The 21494-nt window shown below is 56.9% G+C and overlaps 6 protein-coding genes across 6 annotated transcripts; 4 read left to right on the top strand and 2 right to left on the bottom strand.

The window, feature by feature from the left end:
* Positions 1-758: 758 nt before the first annotated feature.
* On the top strand, positions 759-1262 carry C8A04DRAFT_31015 (thioredoxin-like protein; the record flags this gene model as incomplete). The annotated part of the gene is made up of 1 exon (XM_062781605.1): positions 759-1262. The coding sequence occupies one exon, from the start codon at positions 759-761 to the stop codon at positions 1260-1262; it is 504 nt and encodes a 167-aa protein (XP_062634756.1).
* Positions 1263-1637: 375 nt separating this feature from the next.
* C8A04DRAFT_31014 (uncharacterized protein) lies at positions 1638-5917 on the bottom strand (the record flags this gene model as incomplete). Its single annotated transcript, XM_062781604.1, has 3 exons — positions 1638-5039; positions 5143-5504; positions 5704-5917. 3 exons carry the CDS (start codon positions 5915-5917, stop codon positions 1638-1640), a joined length of 3978 nt encoding a protein of 1325 aa, XP_062634755.1.
* A 1998-nt stretch (positions 5918-7915) lies between these two features.
* On the top strand, positions 7916-10135 carry C8A04DRAFT_39116 (BCS1 N terminal-domain-containing protein; the record flags this gene model as incomplete). The annotated part of the gene is made up of 2 exons (XM_062784470.1): positions 7916-9802; positions 9941-10135. The coding sequence occupies 2 exons, from the start codon at positions 7916-7918 to the stop codon at positions 10133-10135; spliced, it is 2082 nt and encodes a 693-aa protein (XP_062634754.1).
* A 514-nt stretch (positions 10136-10649) lies between these two features.
* Positions 10650-11513, bottom strand: C8A04DRAFT_14122 (S-adenosyl-L-methionine-dependent methyltransferase; the record flags this gene model as incomplete). Its single annotated transcript, XM_062777970.1, has 1 exon — positions 10650-11513. The coding sequence occupies one exon, from the start codon at positions 11511-11513 to the stop codon at positions 10650-10652; it is 864 nt and encodes a 287-aa protein (XP_062634753.1).
* Positions 11514-12760: 1247 nt separating this feature from the next.
* C8A04DRAFT_14104 (S-adenosyl-L-methionine-dependent methyltransferase) lies at positions 12761-13657 on the top strand (the record flags this gene model as incomplete). Its single annotated transcript, XM_062777962.1, has 1 exon — positions 12761-13657. The coding sequence occupies one exon, from the start codon at positions 12761-12763 to the stop codon at positions 13655-13657; it is 897 nt and encodes a 298-aa protein (XP_062634752.1).
* Positions 13658-16358: 2701 nt separating this feature from the next.
* C8A04DRAFT_14115 (ABC transporter-like protein) lies at positions 16359-21353 on the top strand (the record flags this gene model as incomplete). Its single annotated transcript, XM_062777967.1, has 6 exons — positions 16359-16644; positions 16702-17871; positions 17965-18592; positions 18705-19564; positions 19627-20534; positions 20607-21353. The coding sequence occupies 6 exons, from the start codon at positions 16359-16361 to the stop codon at positions 21351-21353; spliced, it is 4599 nt and encodes a 1532-aa protein (XP_062634751.1).
* Positions 21354-21494: the final 141 nt, after the last annotated feature.

The raw sequence follows: 21494 nt of genomic DNA, 5'->3' as shown, positions 1-21494 counted from the left end.
TTGGTAGATCTGAATCCAGAAAAGAAGATGGCCGAGCGGGAGAAAAGTTTGAGAAAGGTGCGATGTTGGAGGTGCGAATTAAACCGTTAAATACCCCCACTTGTCCTAATTAGGAGATACTGAAGAGAATTAAACGCCTTAAACAAAGACGCCTAATTACTCCGTGCAATCCGAGAAACACGAGGATATATCACACCCAGTGCGGATCCAAATACCACTATTTGTCCCGAAGCTGGGTTGCGAAAAGATCTAAAGGGACGTTTTGCGACGAGACACGCCGTGATTGTTCTGGAGTGTCTCCGACATACTCGGTTCATAAGAAGCCCGCATGGCAAAAACGAGCAACTGTACTCCTTTGGAGGGCCGTCCAAAGGTTCAATGGATTGTTGAGAGTTCCAATAACCAACCAAGATACCGTCCCAACATTCGTCAATGGCCGGGATGACCCGCAGGAACAAGACAAAGGCAGGAACAGCATGTGCCCGCAGGGCTGACAAATAGGGACCCTTCTCAGTACCGGACGATCGACAAGGACCCCGCAGTCAGACCATGGACCCCGCGGAACTTGGGAAGGCGCCCCGCCATCGGCGCCTTCCCTCACACCCGCAGCCTCCGGCCGCTGTCGACAATTTCAACCCTACTCCCGTCACCGTGCGCCACGATCAAAGTCAACACACAACAAACCAACACAAACAAAGCGCCCACCCAATCAAACGACCCCTTTTTGCACCAACAAACACCCCCAACCAACCGCCAAAATGGCCGCCGAAGCCCACAGCGACGCCGTGCACGTCATCAACAACCTAAAGGAGTTCAACGAGCTGGCCGCGGCCCACAAATACCTCATCCTCGACTTCACCGCAGTCTGGTGCCCGCCCTGCAAAATCATCAAGCCGATCTTCGAGAGGCTCGCCAGAGAGCACACACCCCCTGGCGGCAAGGGCCCGTTGGCCTTCGCCACTGTTGACGTCGATGAGGCAACCGATGTGGCCCGCAAGTTTGAGGTGTCGGCCATGCCGACGTTCATCTTTGCCGTCAATGGCGAGGCGACCGGTGTGGATGTGCTTACGCAGGCCCCGCCGCTGGACGCGCCGTCGGTGCTGAAGGTGGATGATGGGTCGGGCCGGTTGAAGGCGATTCAGGGCGCCAACCCGCCCGCATTGTATGAGGCTGTTAAACAGGTTGCGAAATTGGCCAAGGCGGAAGGGGGCGCGGGAGCTGCTGAAGACGCTGGGTCTGTTGAGGTTACGGCGGAGGCTTAGGGTTTAAGGGAGCGCTGAGGAGGGATTTGAGAGGGAGGTGAGTGATAGAATATTTCGGATCTTTGCAGAATCATGATGCTGCTGGTGTGGGCGATGATACCCCACAAAGCGAGGTCAAACGGATTGAAGAATGCCAACAAATTGAATACACGAAATGTTTCTCCTATGGTATCATCCTCCGCAAACTCCATGCCGACAAGCAGTCCCTAGTATACATATATACACCTGCAGGATCAAATCTCGCATCCAACCCTGCAGATCATGTATGCCGCTAAACTTACACCGCAAAGTCAGAGCGCTACGCAACATGCCAAACACATAAACCCAAATCCGCCCCAAAACAAATCCACGTCCCAGCCCTCAGCAACGGCAGCCCTATACCGCTCCCAACCGACTAGCATGCGCATGTCCCTCAAACACAGCAGCACCCCCGGGACCAGGTCCCTCGCCTCGGTCCTCTTCCACCAACCCGACAGCCTCATCCCCTCGGCCAGTCGCCTCACCATCCTTCTCAACCCCCAGATCATCCCGACCAGCTTCACCCCCCAGCTGTGCAGCAGTAGGCACTCTCGACCTTGACTTCGACTTAGACCGCGAACGTGACAGTGACGATCGCCCCAGTGACGGCCGTCCCGCTCCGATAGTAGCCGCGGTAATGGTGCGGGTGCTGAAGCCGCTGGTGGATTTTTGTCGTTTGCCATGGCCGTGGCCCGGGCCGGCTGGTCTTTGGGGGTGGTCTTCGTTGTGGTCTTGGTCTGCTTGTGCGGCTGCGGACGGTGATTTGTCCCCGCTGCTGGATTTGAACGGGGTGATGCCGCGCCAGCGGTTGAGGTTCCAGAAGGAGGTTGAGGGGGAGGTCGAGGTGGGTTGATCCATTGGAGATGGGGCGAGTGATGAGGATGGTATGGGGTCGACTGAGGGGGCGGCCTCTGGAGTATCTGCGGGATGGTCGGACGGGCCCTCAGCCGCGCGAACATCGAGGTCAGCAGCATCATGAGCAGCACCGTCATCTCCACCCTCCGGCGTATCCGCAGATTTGAACGTAAACCCCGGCGTCGGCGGGCTGGATACCTGTCTCTGCTTCTGCTCGCTCTCCCGTCCCTGCGCCGGCTGCGGAACCTGTGGCACATCTTCTTTCTTCACCGAACTCCTCCTCCTCCCAATATTCAGCAAGGACCCGGCCCTCGATTCTTTTTCTTTCACCAACCGCCCCGGGATTCTATCCCTCTGACTCCCCCGCAACGACGCAGGGGGGCTACTAAACACACTCGTCGTCGGGCTCGCCAGGGGGCTCGTCAAAGAACTACCCGCCCTCGCCCTCGCAGCAGCAGCCGTTCCTGCGCCCGGTCCAATGCCCAGCCCGGTAGAATGCCCAGTGGCAGAGGGTGATGCACCAGCATACGGTTGCCGTCGTGCCTCGCTGGCAAAGTTGTTATACGCCGAGTTCAGCGACGTCCGACTCGCTTTGGTCGGGCTAAGGGAGCGTTCGCTGCGAGTCGGGGTACGTGTCCCACTGGCGAGCAGTGCTGAGCGTCTATCACCAGCCCTGGCCTCACTCCCTGCTGTTCCTCCCGCTGACCCTCCATGCTCAATACCCTGCCGCCAACTCAAAATCCGATCGGGATGCGCACCCACAGCTGCTGAATGATGCGGTGACCCCTGAACACCACTTCCAGGCGGAAACGGCTGGCTGAGCGACCCACGCCGACTGTGTGGTGCCGTGGTACTGCTCGCGCTCGTCCTCGTCACCACACTCCCACTGCGGCGTAACCCCCCAGCAGTCACAATATACCCACCACCACCGCTGCTACCCGCTGCGACAGCAGCCGCAGCGAGCTTCCGGCTCAGGGTACTGCCAGTTTCCCAGGAATCGTACCGGCGCCTGGGGAACGCGCAGTCCTGCCGGAACACCTTGATGATGCCCGTGTCGCCTGTGGTGACGATGACGTTGCCATCGTAATGGGTGGACCGAGCAATATACCCCGCGCTGGGCTCGGGCTTTTTCGTCGTCGGCGGCGGCGACATAAGAGCAGATGAGGCCGTCGGGGCCGTGTCTGCGTGGCTGGGCTGGTGGGAATCGTTGGTGAGGGCGACTTGGCTAGCGGCTGCGCTGGCTGCTTCTTCTAGGCTCTGCAGGACTACCGGGGGTGGGTTGCAGAGATCGTAGATTGGGTCGCCGCTTTGGCCGAGAAGCATGCGCGTTTTGGTCGGCGCGAAGACCGCCGTGGTGACAATATCGCCGTGGGCTTCGAAGTGTTCACAGGGGAACTTGTCCTTGTCCTGGACCAGCGCCGCGTTGCCGGCCAGACTCCAAATGAACGTCTTGCGGTCTTCGCTTCCGCAGATAACGTGCTTCCCGTCGTCGGAAAAGGTCGCCGCGATCTGGCTACAGGCATTCTCGTGGCCTTTTAGTTTGAGGCCCAGCGTTTTGTCCCGCAGACTGTAAATCCGTATACGGCTGTCATTCGACGTAATCAGCACCCTGACCTCCTTAGCGCTCGCTGCGATCTCCGCCGTGGAAGCCACCGATGCGGCAGCCGACCCAGGTGCTTGTGCCCCAAGTCCCTCGAGCGGATTTGGTGGTGGAACGGCCATAGTCTGGATGCCCGTGATCTTGCTGCCCTTGGCGTTCTTCCCACGAGACGACCGCACATGGATCTGCGAGCTCATCTTCAACCCTTCTGTCTCATAGAACATACACATCCCATTCAACAGCCCGGCAATGGCGACATTCCCGTCGGGCGAAAACGCCACGGCCGTGACCAAATCCGGCAACTGCGCCGAGAAAGCCACTGCGCTATCCGGAATGCTCCAGAGTCGCAACATGGTGTCTAGCGAGCCAGCCAAAAAGAACCGGTCGTCGCGCGGGTGAAACGCCAGTCGCGTGACAAAGTCCTTATGCTTGAAGGTGCACAACGCCTCGTTCCGGCTCATATGCCACAGCCGCACCGTCTTGTCCATCGACGACGACAGCAGGAAATTGTTTTTGCTCCAGCTCAAGTCCAGCACCTCCCCTGTGTGCCCGCGGAACTCCATCACCGGCTGGTCTTTGAACACAGGCGCACTAAGCCTTTCCCCAGAACCGCCGCTGCCGTTGTGGTCTCCTTCCCCATCATCGCCGTCGTCGCGCCCGTCCGCATTCCGATCCTCAGGAGTTGCCAGGACGCCCCAGACCCGCACGACATGGTCCCGTCCGCCTGTAGCAAGATATCGTCCGTCCTTGCTGAACTCGGTCGCCCAGATCGCGCCTCCCGTCCGTGTCGCCTTCCTGTCGCTAGCCCCGGCCACGCTGACCGATACCACGGGCGCCTTGTCGGTCCCAACCGCCGCCGATCCATCCCCCTCGTTCTCCGGTGGTCGTGTCCCAACAAGCTCCTGGGCGAGAAACATGCGGTTGAACTCCCGCGTGCGCTTGTTGCTTGACCGCGTCCGGATGTAGCGCGGCGGTTCCTTATGATGGGGCACATAACCTGCACCGATGAAGGGGCTGCCCACCGTTTGGCTGAATACGCGCGCGTTGGTGCCGTCCGTACGTGCCTCGCTGCCCATCTCCGAGTCCGAGTCAAAGTCCACCCCGGCGAGGTCTTTCTTCCGGCTACCTCGCAGTCGGCTGAGGAACGAACCGCCCTTTTTGCTGCCTTTATCCTTCCCCACGTCCCCACTGGCCGGTGTGGCATTGCTGCGCGACAGCTCGGTGCTGGCGCGGGTCAACCCCTCGGCCATCTGCGTAAGTCGTTGTGGGATCGACGGCTCGGTGTTCTTTCGCATAAATATTTGCTAATCCAAAAACGCAACGGGCTTCGTGTTAGCTGAATTCCCCGTTGTGTTTCCTATACGCGGAAACGATCAAGCGAGACCGGAGCGAGCGATGACTACTCACCTGTGACAAGGGGTCGATGGCAGAGTTCACCCCTGGTGTGTGCGCGGGGGTAGAAGCCGTGTGTCGCGTTACATCTGCACTCCCGTTGGCACCGTTTGTGGTCCCAGTCCCAGTATTCGCAGCAGCGGTCGTGCTAGTTCCAGTCGCAGTGGCAAGAACAGCGTTGGCTGTCTCGCCTGCATCCTCACCCTCTGTGTCTCGCTCTTTTTCCTTCTCTTTCCCCTTCCCCCTATCCTTGAAGATGATCGTGGTACTGGTGCTGTTGCGCGACAATCTAGCCGGGCTTTTGGTCATCGAGTTCCGGGTTTGCGATTGCGATTGGGACTGTGCGGCGGGGACCACTGGACCCTGAATACTTCCTCCTACAAAGTCCGCGTAAGCTTTCATAGCCCAACCCCGCCAGCTCGAAGCAATTCCTAAATACGCGTATCCGAACCGATACCCCAACTAGGCAGGCCTTTGAGCGACCCGGGCGGTGTCGCCCATATGCCAGCCAATGAGGCACCACGAGACCTTCACAAACCCACTACACAAGAACAATGCACGAATACAGCAACGTACCTCGGGTCTCCAGTGAGCTGGGAGGTCTTGGCAATGACCTCGATGCAGGCGGCGTGCCGGCTTTCCCTCCTCCTTCTCCTGCTTCCGAATCTGAAGGCGATCGCGCAGTGTTGTTGTTCGTCTCGGGTGACCGCGGCCCATTACTCTCCTGCTGCTGCGACCCCAGGCCGAGCGAGGGTGCAGCAGACTTTATCGTCGACCAAATGCCCGTCATATTGGGCCAACTATCGTTTCCTCCGCTTACTTCGCCCGGGCATGTGAAAGTATGTTAGAATGTCGCGTGGGGACCGGGATGTACCCGCGAGCGGTGGTCGGGATGTCGGGATGTGTAATGCCGTTCGGACCTACGATCTGCAGAATCGCGGACCTGCGACGCGCGGTGGTGCGGGCGGCTTTCGAGTTGGGAGGACCTGTGTGGTAATTTTTTTTTGGCCGACGGGGACGGGGGGTAAAAGGGGTCCGAGTGCCGAGCTTGTGTGCTTTGATTAAAATCCGCTGAACCTGGCTTGTCGGCAACAGCTAGGAAACTCTGAAACAGAAAAGAGAATAACATAAAAGGGGGAAACAAACCAACCTTCCAACCCCGCCGGAACGCATCGTCCTCAACCTTGGTATGTTATTTGTCTTTGCTGAAAGACGGGCATTTCCTGTTTTCCCATTTGAAAATGTTCCGTTGCATCATCGAGCTTCGGCCATTCGCCCCACAAAGCTCTAACCCCTGTCCAGAGCTTGCTCTCACTGGAAGCTTCCCAACAGGCGATGGCGAATGAATGGTTCCTTTGTCCTTGGCTTGAGCGACACCCGATCCTGGTCACGCGGGCAAGATTAATTGCCCGGGGAAAGGCATCGAAATATGCTTCAAGGGAAAGCAGTCTTGGTTTCTTGCAGCACCTCTATAGATGACGTGTGTGAATGGTGAGCTCTTGCTCGATTCCGGAAATAACCTCAGGGACGGGTGGCATCCATGTCTTAAACGCACACGACCTTACTCCAGTTCTTGATGTTTCAAAAAGACATAACAGCAACACTCCCACCCAACAAGATGTCTATCAATTGACCTCGAACCAGGACACTACTCCCAGGGGTAACAGTATTAGGGCACGGGTAACCAGCCAGTCAATTCCCATACCTCGTTCCCGAGAACGCGATTCATATTAGGACAGGCGCTATGAGGACGGGAGCTAACTTGATCCTTACCCAGTATGAATAATAGGTAGACAGGACCTACCTAATTAATAGAGTGACTGCTGACCGAAATGGCGGCAGCTCAAGCAATTACTTGCTTCCCCCCCATGTATCTTTTCGGCGGCCCTGAGGCGCTCACATTTGGAAATAATATTTTCCCTTCAAGAACGAATTTACGGGACACAGGGTACCATTCTCGAACTTAAAAATTCACATCTAGGTAGTAGGGCTGAGGCAAGGCGGACTCGAGGCGGGGTCTCAATTGAACTGTGGGGCTGACGAACCCTTACCCACTATCACGCGGGGTAACTTCCAGTGTTTCGACATGTTCAACCCAGGCGACAATCCTGATTCAATGTTCTCTTGGGTCTTCCAGAGCGATTGACTTCGTCCTCAAGCAACCCAACCCCCAGGATCTCAATCATGCGCGAGGATGACACACGCCGTCCTGCCCCCTGTCGGTTTCCCGGTCCACAGCCAGTTGGCTCTCTGTGAACCCTGGACGTGGATCATTCTTGCATGAAGCTCTTCCCAGATACACAAAGTGGGGCACTGTAGCCTGGACAATGAATGTCAGCCAAACAATGATGGCTCCTGCTGGCCGACGTGCAGGTCCAGCTGCAGGACGAGCGGTGTGCATGCTGCGTGTCGGGACCCCAACAACGGCCAGCCGCTGCTGCCTGTCTTGAAAAACAATGGTTTTTTTTTCTTCCATCTTGTTCCGCCCCCACGAGAAGCAAGGCTGGGTCGGCGGCAACTAGGAGGCCTCGTCGTCTCTCTTTTCCCCTTCGCCCCGATCTTTTTTTCCCCTCCCCTGACTAGACTATTGAAGCAGATTTCCTTTAAAGGCGCCGTCCCCACCAAGCCACGCAAGTGGCACTGCGCGACCAAGGCCGGCCCAGAAAGACCTGGTCAGCAGCTTCTGTACCTCGCCACCCGCTGTATTTAGTCAGTCGGTCACCTCTTACCACCATACCGTCTTCTGTCACCGTCGTCCATTCGCCGCGCAGTCGGCTAGACGGACATCATGAACAACATACTCGCTCTCGCGAGCACGACGCTCCTCGGCGACAGGAGCGCCTCCACGGAGGACCTAGAACGCCGCATTCCAGGTTTCTCGATGCTGCAGGACTTCTTTAAGCGATGGCTGCGCGTCGATCTCACGACTCTACTCACCGCCGCTGCACTGATGGGCGCGGCCTCCTCGGGCGCTCAGAGCATACAAGAGACCGGTTCCAAGGTGTACTGGTGGTTCGTCCGCTTCCTGACGGCATCGATCTCGATTGCCGGTAATGACCGGCTCAACCGCGAAGTGCTCAACTGGCTGGGTGCCCATGTTCTCCTGAAGAAGGGCACACGTATATTAACCGCCAACTCCGAGTCGATCCGAAACGATGCCTGGTCGTACCGCCGCGTATCACAAGAGCGCAACGACTACCATCATGAAAAGCGCATGCCCGTGCAGTACCTGCCCACCTTTGGCACCACCTGGTTCCTACACCGCCGCAACATGTTTATGGTGCGCCGCATTCTCACCAGCAGTTCGCATTACAACAGCTCGTGGGCCCGCATGCCAGACGAATATTCGGGTGCCCCTGAGGGCGACGAGCCCCTTGTCATTATGTGTTTGGGCCGGTCTGTTGAGCCGATCAAGCAATTTCTACATACCTGCCGCGAGTTTGCCGACAAGCAGCGCGAGGCGTACATTACGGTACGAATCAGCAAGCGCTCGTACGATGAGACTTGGGACACAACAATTTTGCGCCCGCTGCGACCACTTGAGACGGTCCATTTTGACGAGAAGGTCAAGGAGGAGCTGGTGGCTGACATCGAGAACTACCTGGACGTTAACACCCGCAAGTTCTACAACCGCCGTGGCATTCCATACCGCCGTGGCTTCCTGATGCATGGGCCACCCGGCACTGGCAAGACGTCACTCTCGCTCGCACTCGCCGGGCGCTTTGGACTCGAGCTGTATTTGTTGCACATGCCCAGTGTGCGCGACGATTCTGTGCTTGAAAAGCTTTTTACCGCCCTCCCGCCACGCTGTCTCGTGCTTCTCGAAGATATCGACGCAGTTGGCATCAAGCGCCGCACCCGCCGTCACGGCGACAGCAGTGATGACGACAGTGACAACGGATCCGATAAGAGTGACGACTCCGACGACCTGGATCGTGGCCGCTCGAGCTGCACTCTCTCCGGGCTTCTCAACGTCATCGATGGTGTTGCTTCGCAGGAAGGCCGCATCGTGCTGATGACCTCCAACTTCGCGGAGAAACTGGACAAGGCGCTCGTCCGGCCGGGGCGTGTCGACAAGATGCTCTACCTCGGCCATATCTCGCCGCGCAGTAGCGAGCTGATGTTCCTGCGCATGTTCGGCCCTGACGCCGATGGTGCCGCGCCCGCCGATCGCAGCATCCAGGTGCCACAAGACGAACTGGAACGCCTCGCCCTCGAGTTCAGCAAGCACATCCCACCCGATGTCTTCACTCCCGCCCAGATCCAGGGTTATCTCCTCAACTACCGTGACTCGCCAGTTAACGCCTCGGCGAGTGTCGCCTCGTGGGTGCAAGAAGAGCTGAAGCTGATTGAAGCGGCCAAGGAGAAAGAGCGCAAGGCAGCGGAAGCGAAGAAGAAGAAGAGAAAGGAGAGGAAGAAGAAGAAGGCGGCCAAGCTGGCGGAGGCCATGCGTGATTATGATTCGAGTGAGGACTTGGAGGAGCTGCAACAAAAGATTAGGGTGGAGAAGAGGAGGAGGCGAAAGTCGGCCGCACAGGAATCAGCGGCCGACGCTGCTGCGTCAGAAGGAGGTGATGAATCCGGGGAGGAGAAGAAGAAGAAGCCGACGAAGGGGCGGAAGAAGGTCGAGAAGGAGGAATCGAAGGCAGAGAAGGAAGTCGAGAATGTTAACGGGGTACAAGACGGAACTGTCTCACCGTGCACACCCCTCGCCGAGAACGGGATGTCGAACGGTATTCTGGAGCAGGGCGGTAGTGTCGCGACGGGGCCCCTTGGGATTGGGATTCCCGAGTTGTGTGGTGAGGCTACACAGAAAGGCGGGCCCGCGGGCGACGTGGCCACGGAGACGCCGGCGGAGAAGCAAAAGGAGGATAACAAGGAGGTGGTTTCGGAAGTGAAGGGCGAGGTGATAGTGCAGGTCCGGGCTGTGAGCGAGGCTGAGATAACCCCTGAGACCAGCCCGACAGAGGCTAACGGCGTCGATGTTAATGGGTTAAATGGCCATTGAACAATACAGGGCTGGGAGGGGGAAGGTCATGATGAATCAATGAGAACAACGGGACATGACTGAGGTTTTGCGGATTGCATTTGTTACGTAGTATTCATGAGACATGTAGGCGGGCGTTTGGGAGATGGTTTGCCGTTAACCGTTGGGGCACTGCTTGTTTTTCTCTCCTGACTGATTGGAGAGGGTTTGAATTGAGTTTGAGTCATGGGTTTGGTGTATTTGTAGTACCTAGCTGTTAGGGAAGCGGAGAGGCACAGTAGCGATGAAGCGGAATGGATGTGCATTTGGTTTGGTTTGGCATGGCGTTTCTATCAATCGTAATCCTATGAGCGCAACATTGAACGCTCGGCATGTCTCCCCAGGAAGGACCGACTTTCACAGGGACTTGTCGGGTACGTAGAAACATGGCTCGCTCTATACCATACCATGTCTGACAACCATGGTCTCTGAATCTCCCGATCTACTGTCCATGCATCACCAAATCCCCCCTGGGGCCTTGTAAGTACAGTACCACCTACTTCTCCGCGACACCCACCCACTGGCTCGCCGTCATCGTCACCTTTCCCCCCTCCACCGTCGTGCCAGGCTGCTTCTTCAACAACTCAGCCAGCATATCCACCTCCTCCTCCCACTTCTCCCCATCCACCGCATGCCACCCCCCGATCCCGGCCAAATAAGCCCACGTCTTCTCCACCCACCCCCTAAACTCCTCCCCCTCCTCCAAAACACTACTCACCTCCTGACTCTCCAATCGAATCTTGCCCTCCTCAAACCCAGCCTCCACCAGAATCTTCCTCAGCTGCGTCCCATCCGTCCAGTTGATCGGTGGCGCGGGGAAGGGAACCGCCTCCCCGCGGAATGCGCGGTGGACTAGCATGATGGGCAGCATCCACGTGATGGTCTTCCAGCAGTTCACGATGGCGAAACCGCCTGGTTTGAGCGTGCGGTGGATCTCACGTGTGGCGTCGAGGCCGGCTGAAGACATGAAGATGATGCCGATATTCATGATGTCGTAGTCGAAGAAGGCGGAGGGGAAGTTGGTGGATTCAGATTTTTGGTTGGATGTTGATACCGGCCAATTGTTCTGCGCTGCGTCGGCGGTGAGGACGTCTAGGAAGGCTTGGTCAATGTCCGTGGCGTGGATCTTGATATCGGTGGTGCCGGCGTTTTGTTGGAGGATCAGCCGGGAGACGGTGCCTGCGCCGCAGGCGTTGTCGTGGATTGTAGAACCGGGCTTGATGGGTGGGATGAGAGTGAGGTTGTGGGTGGCGAATTTGGCGGTTGTTTTACCGCCTGTGGATTCGTAGGTTGTGACTTTGGTGTTGCCGGTGAGGAGGGCAGCAGCTTGTTTGGGGAGGGGTCCCGCGTTGAAGGCCATTGTGAGAAAATTACTGGGTGTGGTGGGTGGGTGTGTGTGGGTGTGTGTGTGTGTGTGTGTGTGTGTGTGTGTGTGTGCGCGTCTGGGGAGTGGGTGTCTCGAATGATGCTGGGTGGAAAGGGGTGTTCAATTCTGTGAAGTATTCAGGGTCCTATTTCCAGAACTCAGGAGGCGTTCCTTTCTTATACGCCGGACGCTGAATTCCACATGAAGCCGTTCAATTACCTCTCGCCCCTGGCCAACGTTAGCGCTGACGGCCTACATGCATGCTAAATCCTCAGTGCATGAGCCACGTTGCACCGCCATCGGTCTCGTTCATCATCGTTAGTCCGAGGACGCTCTGACCCGGTAGCGCCAAATACGTCGTCGTTATGATTCGTGTCGACAGGCCAGTACCGGGATGGACTTATCTCTGGATCACAGCCTGTTTTCGCTGACGGTCACAGTACACCACGGTGTGGTTCCTGCATATTCAGGACGATGCACAGATAGCATAATTATAGGTCCACCGAGTTTCCGTCAGAAAACAATCTGTGATCGTTTGGTCGTATGGATGCAAGGGGGTTCTCTTCCTATCGGTGACCGACCCTGGAACAACCTCACAACCACTAGTTCAAACTCCATTCAATTTAACGAGGACTATCGGGCTACAAATAGATCCTCCATCTCTATTGTAGAAGCGATACTATACCAATTGGTAGAGTTCCAAAGCTCACGACTACCCCATCTGTTGGCTACAAATCAGTTATTCCTCTAGAAACACATGACGTAATTAATCAAGCCAATTCTCAAAGTCCCTGATGCTTTTATATGCTTTCAAATCCTGCGAGAACAAGAGCGACTTGTGGTCAAAATATTTATACGTTCCTTCCTCGTTAATCCATCTGAATACGACCCCCCAAACCCCTCTCTAGAAACCCGGGAAGGAGCTCGTTGTGACTCAATCGGCGAGTTCTTTCCTTATTGGTCCAGAAACCAAGTAATTAGGATTTTCAGAATCCCGAGTTTGCAGCGCCCAAACAATAATACCATACTCAAAACAAATATTAGTTTGCGGTTTGATTTCCCCTCCAAGGCTCCAACCTTCAAACTCGTCACTCTAGCAACATTATTAGTTCGTAGCCGCCGCTCAACGCAAGCAACTATTTAGAGCCACGATCTCGCCGACCCTCAAGCCAACCCTCTTGCCATTACGAGAACTTAAACCCACCGACTTGGGCCTCCAGAGGTTACGGAAAGACGACAAAATGTCCGATCTCAACCAGCCGCAGGTGCAGGAACAAGAACAAGAGCAGCTCCCCCCAGATCTCAAAGGCCGTCTCCGAGATTCCTACAACGCCATCGCGCCGCTGTACAACATGTGGTCACTTGCATACCAGGGATATCGCATGCGTTACACTTGCAAGCTGCTAGAGTTCATGCGAAAATTTAAGCAGCAGCGGCATCAATCCCCCAAAGAGCACGCCTTCATCAAGCCCACGGATGATGGAACCGGCTACGAGTACAAGGCCCCCAACCCCGAGCACCTCAAAGGCATGAACGCCCTCGAGGTTGGCTGTGGCTCCGGCATTCCCGTGGCCGAAATTCTTCTGGCTAAGGACATGACTTATTTCGGCGTGGACTTGTCGGTGACGCAGATTAACACCGCCCTTCAAAACTTCCAATACCAAACCGATCATCTTCAGGCTTCTTGGCTGGTGGGGGATATGATGGATCTGTCGTTTCCTCCGGGGGCGATGGATGTGATTATTGGCTTCTACAGTTTGATCCATCTACCACGGGAGGAGCAGCAGGTCTTTCTGAAACGGGCATGGGGATGGCTGCGGCCTGGGGGGATGTTGATGATAAACTTTGGGCGGGAGGAACTGGTGAGTGAGGTATCTGAGAATTGGTTGGGTCATGAGAAGGGGTGGATGTTTTGGAGCAATTGGGGGGAGGATACGACGATGGAGATTCTAGAGGGTTTGGGGGATGGGGATGAAGAGGGCGACGGCGGTGGGGAGGGGGACGGAGGAAAAGCGGAAGTGTTGCTGAAGGAGATCACGGAGGCGGATGGAGAGGACCCAGCATTTGTGTGGGTGATTGTGAGAAAAAGTGGTGGTCTTGAACCTCGAGCGCGCCATTTCGAATTCCCAGCGGAGTAGAGCCAGGTCTGGAGTAATTCTTCGGGACTAACCGGTAGCCCGCGGCTATCTGAAGCGGGGTCCCTGCGAAGCGACGTGGAACTGGGGAGTATGCAGAACTCCGTGGAGAGTTTGACGAACCGTCAGGTCCCAAATGCCGATGGCAGTCTACCCTAGGCTGTCTAGCGGCAGGGTAACGGTGAACTACGGCCGGAGCTCGGTTGGCCGGGACGGCGAGATCAGGAACGACACTCGTCTCAAGTCCGGAGTAAGGAAACCCGAGGGAGACAGCAGGGGGGAATGGTTTGGGAGTTAGCAGCGAGCAGGTAGCCCGCAAAGTCGATGGTCCACGGCCAAAGCTTCAGACTCGGCTTGGGAATTATGCCGTATTCAAACTTTCCACGATGACATGTGAACGGATCGGAATCCAGATGCCCGTACCCCGTTCTACTCAATCTTCTGTCATCCCCCTCCAGTCGCACGTAAGACACTCTTTCAAGTCCATCTCGCGTCTCGGCGCTTATCGTCCTTCCCGCCAAGGCTCGCCAATCCGGCCGCGCGGCCATGCTTGATGCCCGAAGATCGACGGAGCAGGTCGGTCGGTGTCCAACCGTCCAACGGGGCCTTGATAGATCCCGTTCCGCGACCCACACCCACCCATCCGGGCCGGCCAACAGCAACCTACAGGGTTACCGCCGGCAGGTGGGCGGGAGTTACCGTTCAGCCGCGGCATGTGTGAGCCGTTGGTGGTGTGCACTAGTGTAGCGCAGTGTAGTGGACACTAGAAGGGGTGGGATAACGTTACAGTACGTTTGACACAGTACCGAGAGATATGATGTGTATCAACCTGCAGGGATGGGGCCATTGGAGTGTTTCTCGTTGCGGGTCGAATCAGATCTTTTTGTTCACTGCGTGCGTATGTGTTGGTGCGTGTGTTGGTGTGTGAGAACACATGTGACTCGGTGATACCGACTGAACTCAATATTCGCTCACTCGGTTGGACAGAAGGGGGGAAGGGGAAGGGAGAGGGAAATGGAGGACCTTGCAGCTGCGGAGGTGTTTCACCTGTCTCGGTCGTCTGCTCGAAAAGGATAACAGAGGAGTCTGTTCCGGCGTGCTGTTTTGACCATGCACCCTTCTTGATCAGAAACTATTCTCGTTGGTGGCCATACGTTGTCTGCTGTCAGTCAGTCAGCCCTATGCAGTTGGTTGTCTGCTGATGCATGGATCGGGATGGTTCCGAACGGAGTCAAGACCGAGATGCGATAAAACTTGACATCGGCGGGGCCGACGGAGGGAGGGTCATTCCGGCGCCGTGTTCCTGTCGGGGATCGGTATGATGGTATCCGGGTTGTGGGAAGTTCGAATAGATCTGTACGGATAGTGTGCGGACAAAGCGAGTCAGTATTTTGGTTTTGATGGTTGTTGACAGGGTTTACGAGGTACAGGGAATTGATAACGGCAGCGGGATAATCCCGGTGGGTTCGCCATGGAAGGCTCTTGCACTCGGGGAGTCGGGACGAACACTTGCGGTCGACGATCAACAATTCCGACACGATGATGCGGACTACACTACAACGACAGAAATGATCAAAAAGATAACGGGACTGCTTCCTTTCCCATTCTCCCGATGCTCGACCCGCGAGTCCGAGGCCGACACGTTCTGCAGTGTTGCAGCCCTTGCAGGACGCTGAACCCAGAGATAAGATCCAGATGTTATAGATCGCCAAGATCGCCTGGAAATCTCAACGCGCGACATGTGACATGTGAAAACCCACCGGGCAAAACCGGTCCTAAGAAAAACCGTTATCTTTCTTGGCTCGTCTGGCCACCCGAAGCCGTTCCTTGTTCCTGGTTCTCGAAGCTTCAACCCTGCGAAAATTCGAATTGCGCCGTCGGGAACGGAGAGAGCAGAAGAGTTCGTCCGAACATGCTGCTTGAGTGGGGGTCGGGTACAAACCCACCTTCGTGCGTTTTGCAACCTTTGGAAAGGGGCGTCGGGATGATCCCGACGGATTGCACCAGACTCTTGGCGCTGTAAGACATGCTGAGACATGGAGGTCGTTTACGGTAGTTATTCCGTAGTGTAATTACTTTTTTGATGATCGAGGCCAAGCGTTAATGGCTCCGTTCTAAATTTTGCGGCAAGTCACTCATCGGGCGCAACATGTCCGTCTGTCCGCAGAATTTGATATCCCATTCGTACATGGTACATAGTATATATTGCAGTCTGTAAAATTGACGGCGGGGGAGAAGATCAAACATGGGCAGGAGCGAGCTGCAAAGTGCGATGTAAATGAACGTGGTTTGGCAAGCGCGACTTGCCCAGAAAGCAATTTCCACAGCCCGCCTTGCGTGCGAGTCTGTTACTCAAGTTGGAATGCCCCCACTAACTCTTTCGTACGTCGGGTCCATTCCGAACCCACTTGCACAACAACCCCAGCAGACAAAAAACACAGCGGAACCGAGCCGAGGTTGATCGCGCGGCGGGCAGAGACAGGATCGGAGCAAGTGTGACGACAGGACGGCGAGTCTGCGGCGGTATTCGGTGTTGGCCAGGCCCCGAGGATCGCCGGGGGATATTGCACATGTCCGAGATTTGCGGAAGGTCGAGGGGCTCAACTTTAAAAGACGGCAATCCCCGTGGAACCGGACGGTGTTTTGGGGGGTCAATGTTTTAGAGTTCGAGGTATCGACAAAAAGCGCACACGGCCGCCCCAACATGACGGCAGACGAACAGCGGAGCGGGGGACCGCAACAAGATCAACATCAACCACCGCAGGCAGAATCCCCCAGCCCACCAAACTCAGTCTCTAATAATTCCACAACCACAAACGAAGGCTCCCTCACCATCGCCGACCGCGAGCCCTACCAGACCCCTCCAGAAACAACCGACCCCCTCCACGAGATCCTCGAAGAAGACGGTACGGCCGCGGAGCTCCAGCGAATCGCGACAGCCCTTTCCAGACACCAAACCCGCCCCAACACCTCAGCAACAGCAGCAGCGGGTTCCCCTTCCGAACACCCTCTACCCGGGCTGCTCCCCGCCAACACCAACACCATAGACCCTACACTCGACCCGACGTCCCGCTCCTTTGACGTGACGAAATGGGTCCGCCACTTCGTTGCGCAGCTGTCGGCGCAGGAAGGGTTTGAGGCGCCCGAGCTGGGCGTGTTGTTCCGCGGGTTGGATGTGTACGGTGAAGGCCGGGCGCTGCAAGTGCAGGAGACGGTCGATTCGGTGCTGAGCGCACCAGCGAGGGCCCTAAAGGAACTGTTTTCCGGGCGGGGAAAGGGAGCCCCAGCAGCGAAGGGAGATGGGCGACGGCATATCCTGCACGGTTTCAACGGGGTGCTCCAAAGCGGGGAGTTGCTCGCGGTGCTGGGCCGGCCGGGGTCCGGCTGCTCGACGTTTCTCAAGACGCTCTGCGGCGAGCTGCACGGCTTGTCGGTCAGCGACAAGTCGGCAATCCACTACAACGGCACGCCGCAGCGGGCGATGAAGCGCGAGTTTAAGGGCGAGGTCATCTACAATCAGGAAGTCGACAAGCACTTCCCCCACCTGACGGTCGGGCAGACGCTCGAGTTCGCCGCGGCCATGCGCACGCCGGCGGACCGGCTGGGTGACCTGTCCCGTGCGGAGTACTGCGCGTACATTGCGCGCGTGGTGATGGCCGTGTTCGGGCTGTCACATACCTACCACACCAAGGTCGGGAACGACTATGTCCGGGGTGTGTCCGGCGGGGAACGGAAGCGGGTGAGCATTGCAGAGATGATGGTCGCCGGGAGCCCGTTGTGTGCATGGGATAACAGCACTCGCGGGTTGGATTCCGCCAGCGCCCTACGCTTTGTGCAGGCGCTGAGGTTGTCGTCCGATCTGGGCCGGCACGCCCACGCCGTGGCTATGTACCAGGCGAGTCAGGCGATTTACGACGTGTTTGACAAGGCCACGGTGCTGTATGACGGCAGACAGATCTTCTTTGGGAAAGCGCGGGACGCTAGGGGGTACTTTGAGCGCATGGGCTGGGAGTGCCCGGCGCGGCAGACGACCGGGGATTTCTTGACGGCTGTGACGAACCCCGAGGAACGGGTGGCGAGGGCCGGGTGGGAGAAGAAAGTACCGCGGACGGCGGAGGAGTTTGAGAAGGCGTGGTTGGCGTCGCCGGAGTTTGCAGAGTTGCAAAGGGAGATGGCCGAGTTTGATGCCGAGTTTGCGTCGGGCTCTTCCCAGGGTGGTTCTTCCCAGGATGAACAGTCCCAAAATGGCGATCAAGAAAAGCGACACACCGTCACCAACTCCGACGCCGATATTACTGCTACCAAGTCAGACGGCCTGGCGACCCTCCGGGCAACCAAACACCGCCGGCAGGCCAGGCACGCTCGCCGAGCCTCTCCACACATGCTGACGATCCCGATGCAAATCGCCCACAACACCAAGCGCGCCTATCGCCGGATCTGGGGCGATCTATCGGCGACGGTCATTCAGATCATTGCTAACATTATCCTGGGCCTCATCATCGGTTCCATCTTCTATGGCAACGTTGCCGAGGGCACCGCCTCTTTCGACGGCAAGGGGGCGGTCCTTTTCATGGCCATCTTGCTAAATGCCCTCACGGCCATCGCCGAGATCGAGAGTCTGTACGCGCAACGGCCGATTGTCGAGAAACACGCCAGCTACGCATTCTACCACCCGGCGACGGAGGCAGCGGCGGGGATTGTGGCCGACGTGCCGGTCAAGTTTCCCGCGGCTGTGGTCTTTAACCTGGTGGCGTACTTCTTGGCGGGCCTGCGACGCACGCCGGAACAATTTTTTCTCTTCTTTCTGGTTTCATTCATCACGACGTTTGTGATGAGCGCTGTATTCCGGACACTGGCGGCCATTACGAAGACTGTCGCGCAGGCGATGGCGTTGGCTGGGGTTTTGGTGCTGGCGTTGATCATGTATACGGGATACATGTAAGTGTTGCTCTCTTAGTCCCCACTTTTGTTGACTTCAGACTGGATTCAGGGGCAAGTAAACAAACTTGTCCGAACACCACCACTAACATGCTCCTTTTTCCCACGACAGTATCCCCGTTCCGCAAATGCACCCCTGGTTTGGCTGGATCCGCTGGATCAACCCGATCTTTTACGCCTTTGAGATCCTCATCGCCAACGAGTTCCACGGCCGCGAATTCATCTGTTCTCAACTTGTGCCGCCCATCTCGCCCCCCGTTGGCCATGCTTGGGTGTGTGCCGTCACCGGTGCCGTCGCGGGCCGGCCCACCGTGAACGGCGATGCCTACATCGCCGCCATGTACCAGTACACCTACGAACATGTGTGGCGCAACCTCGGGATTCTGTTTGCCTTCTTGGTCGGGTTCATGGTCATCTACTTGGCCGCCGTCGAGTTTAACTCGTCGACGGCGAGCACGGCCGAGGCCCTGGTCTTCCCACGCTGGGATATCCCAGCGTACCTCGACCCGAAGCGACAAGGTACTTCCCAAGACGAGGAGACCGGTAGCGGCACCGAGGCCGATAAGACCGGCATCCCGCAGACTGTCCCGGCCGATCCTAACAATGGTAGTGATAACGGCACAACCACAACAGCACGTCCGAGCACCGGCATCGAACCACAAACGTCTCTCTTCACCTGGCACAACGTCGTCTACGACATCCCCATCAAGCCTGACACCAAGGCCACGTTGTCTGACGGTAGTAACACCAGCAGCAGCAAGAGCACACGCCGACTGCTGGATCACGTCGATGGCTGGGTTAAGCCGGGAACGCTGACGGCGCTGATGGGCGCGTCGGGGGCCGGCAAGACCACACTGCTGGATGTGCTGGCGCAGCGGACGAGTTTGGGTGTGATCACGGGGGATATGTTGGTGGATGGCCGGGCGAGGGGGGCGGATTTCCAGCGAAGGACGGGTTATGTCCAGCAGCAGGGTATGTTTTACTATTTTTCCTTAGTTCTTTTTCGCGGAATTTCCGACTGACGGTTTTACCAGACCTCCACCTCGACACCTCCACGGTCCGCGAATCCCTCCGCTTCAGCGCTCTCCTCCGCCGCCCCCCTTCTGTCCCCCTCGCCGAGAAATACGCCTTCGTCGAAGACGTCATCGTCATGCTTGGCATGCAAGAGTACGCCAACGCCGTCGTCGGCGTACCCGGTTCAGGCCTTAACGTCGAACAGCGCAAACTACTCACCATCGGCGTCGAGCTGGTCGCGAAGCCTAAGTTGCTTCTCTTCCTCGACGAACCGACCTCTGGTCTCGACTCGCAGAGCGCGTGGGCGATCTGCGTGTTCCTCCGGAAACTGGCTGATGCTGGGCAGGCTGTGCTGTGTACCATCCACCAGCCGAATGCGCTGCTGTTTCAGCAGTTTGATCGGTTGTTGTTTCTCGCTAAAGGCGGACGCACGGTGTATTTTGGGGATGTGGGCGCCAACTCGGGGTCGTTGTTGGGGTATTTTGAGCGGAATGGGGCGCGGAAGTGTGGTGCGGAGGAGAATCCAGCCGAGTACATGCTGGAGATTGTCGCGGAGGGTGTGAATGATGAAGGGCGGGACTGGCATGACGTGTGGAGGGGCAGCGGGGAGTACGAGGAGGTGCAGCGGGAGTTGGAGCGGATGGAAACAATGGGACGGGGGACGACGGTCAAGTCCGGCGAGGATAACGACAACGGCGGTGAGTTTGCCATGCCGTTGGGGGCGCAGGTGGCGGCTGTGACGAAACGCATCTTCCAGCAGTACTGGCGCATGCCGGCGTATGTGCTGCCTAAGTTTGGGCTGGGGATTATGGCGGGGCTGTTTATTGGGTTCACGTTCTGGAAGTCGGAGAATGATGAGGCGGGCATGCGGAATATTATTTTCTCGGTGTTTATGGTTACTACCATTTTTACCACGCTCGTCCAGCAGGTATGTTCTTTTTTTCGCTTGTTCTGTTTTGTTGTCGGTTTCTTTTTGGGATTTACGCGCTAACGAATCCAGATCCTTCCCCTATTCATCACGCAACGCTCCCTCTACGAAGTCCGCGAACGCCCTAGCAAAACGTACTCCTGGCGCGCCTTCCTCTTCGCCAACATCGCCGTCGAAATCCCCTACCAAATCATCACCGGCATCCTCACCTTTGCCAGCTTCTACTACCCCGTCGTCGGCATCCAAGCCTCCTCCCGCCAGGGGCTCGTCCTCCTCTTCATGATCCAACTCTTCATCTACGCCTCCGCCTTCGCCCACATGACCATCGTCGCTCTGCCCGATGCCCAGGCCGCTGCGGCTATCGTCATCCTCCTAACCATGATGAGCACCATCTTCAGCGGTGTCCTGCAGACTCGCACTGCCCTCCCAGGCTTCTGGAGCTTCATGTACCGCGTTTCCCCCTTCACCTACTGGATCTCGGGGATCGTGTCCACAGCGCTGCATGACCGCCCGGTCGACTGCTCGGCCACGGAAAACTTGGTGTTTGATCCACCCCCGGGGAAATCCTGTGTCGAATACCTCGCGCCGTTGGCGGATCAGGCGTTGGGGACGTTGCAGAACCCCATGGACACGGCGGCGTGTCGGTATTGTCCGTTTAAAGTGGCGGATCAGTTTTTGGCGGGGGTGGATATCTACTGGGACGATCGGTGGCGGAACTTTGGGATTATGTGGGCGTATATTGTTTTTGATGTTGTCGTGGCTGTGGGGCTGTATTATTTGTTTAGGGTGAGGGGAGTGGGGAGGATGAGGAAGAATTAGAGTAAGGGTATACATTTTATTAGATGGCTCGATGAAGGGAAATTTTAGATTTAGAGATGATTATAATAGTAATCGGACAAATTATTCACACTCAGGACTCAGCTGTGGCTTGTAGATTTGCTCTCTGGTTCAGCAAAAGGT

The sequence above is a fragment of the Dichotomopilus funicola genome, assembly GCF_033296635.1.
Source record: "Dichotomopilus funicola strain CBS 141.50 unplaced genomic scaffold C8A04scaffold_59, whole genome shotgun sequence".
Taxonomy (NCBI): Eukaryota; Fungi; Ascomycota; class Sordariomycetes; order Sordariales; family Chaetomiaceae; genus Dichotomopilus; species Dichotomopilus funicola.
The sequence above is the reverse complement of the archived record's forward strand: the minus strand, read 5'-3'. Positions and strand labels throughout refer to the sequence as shown.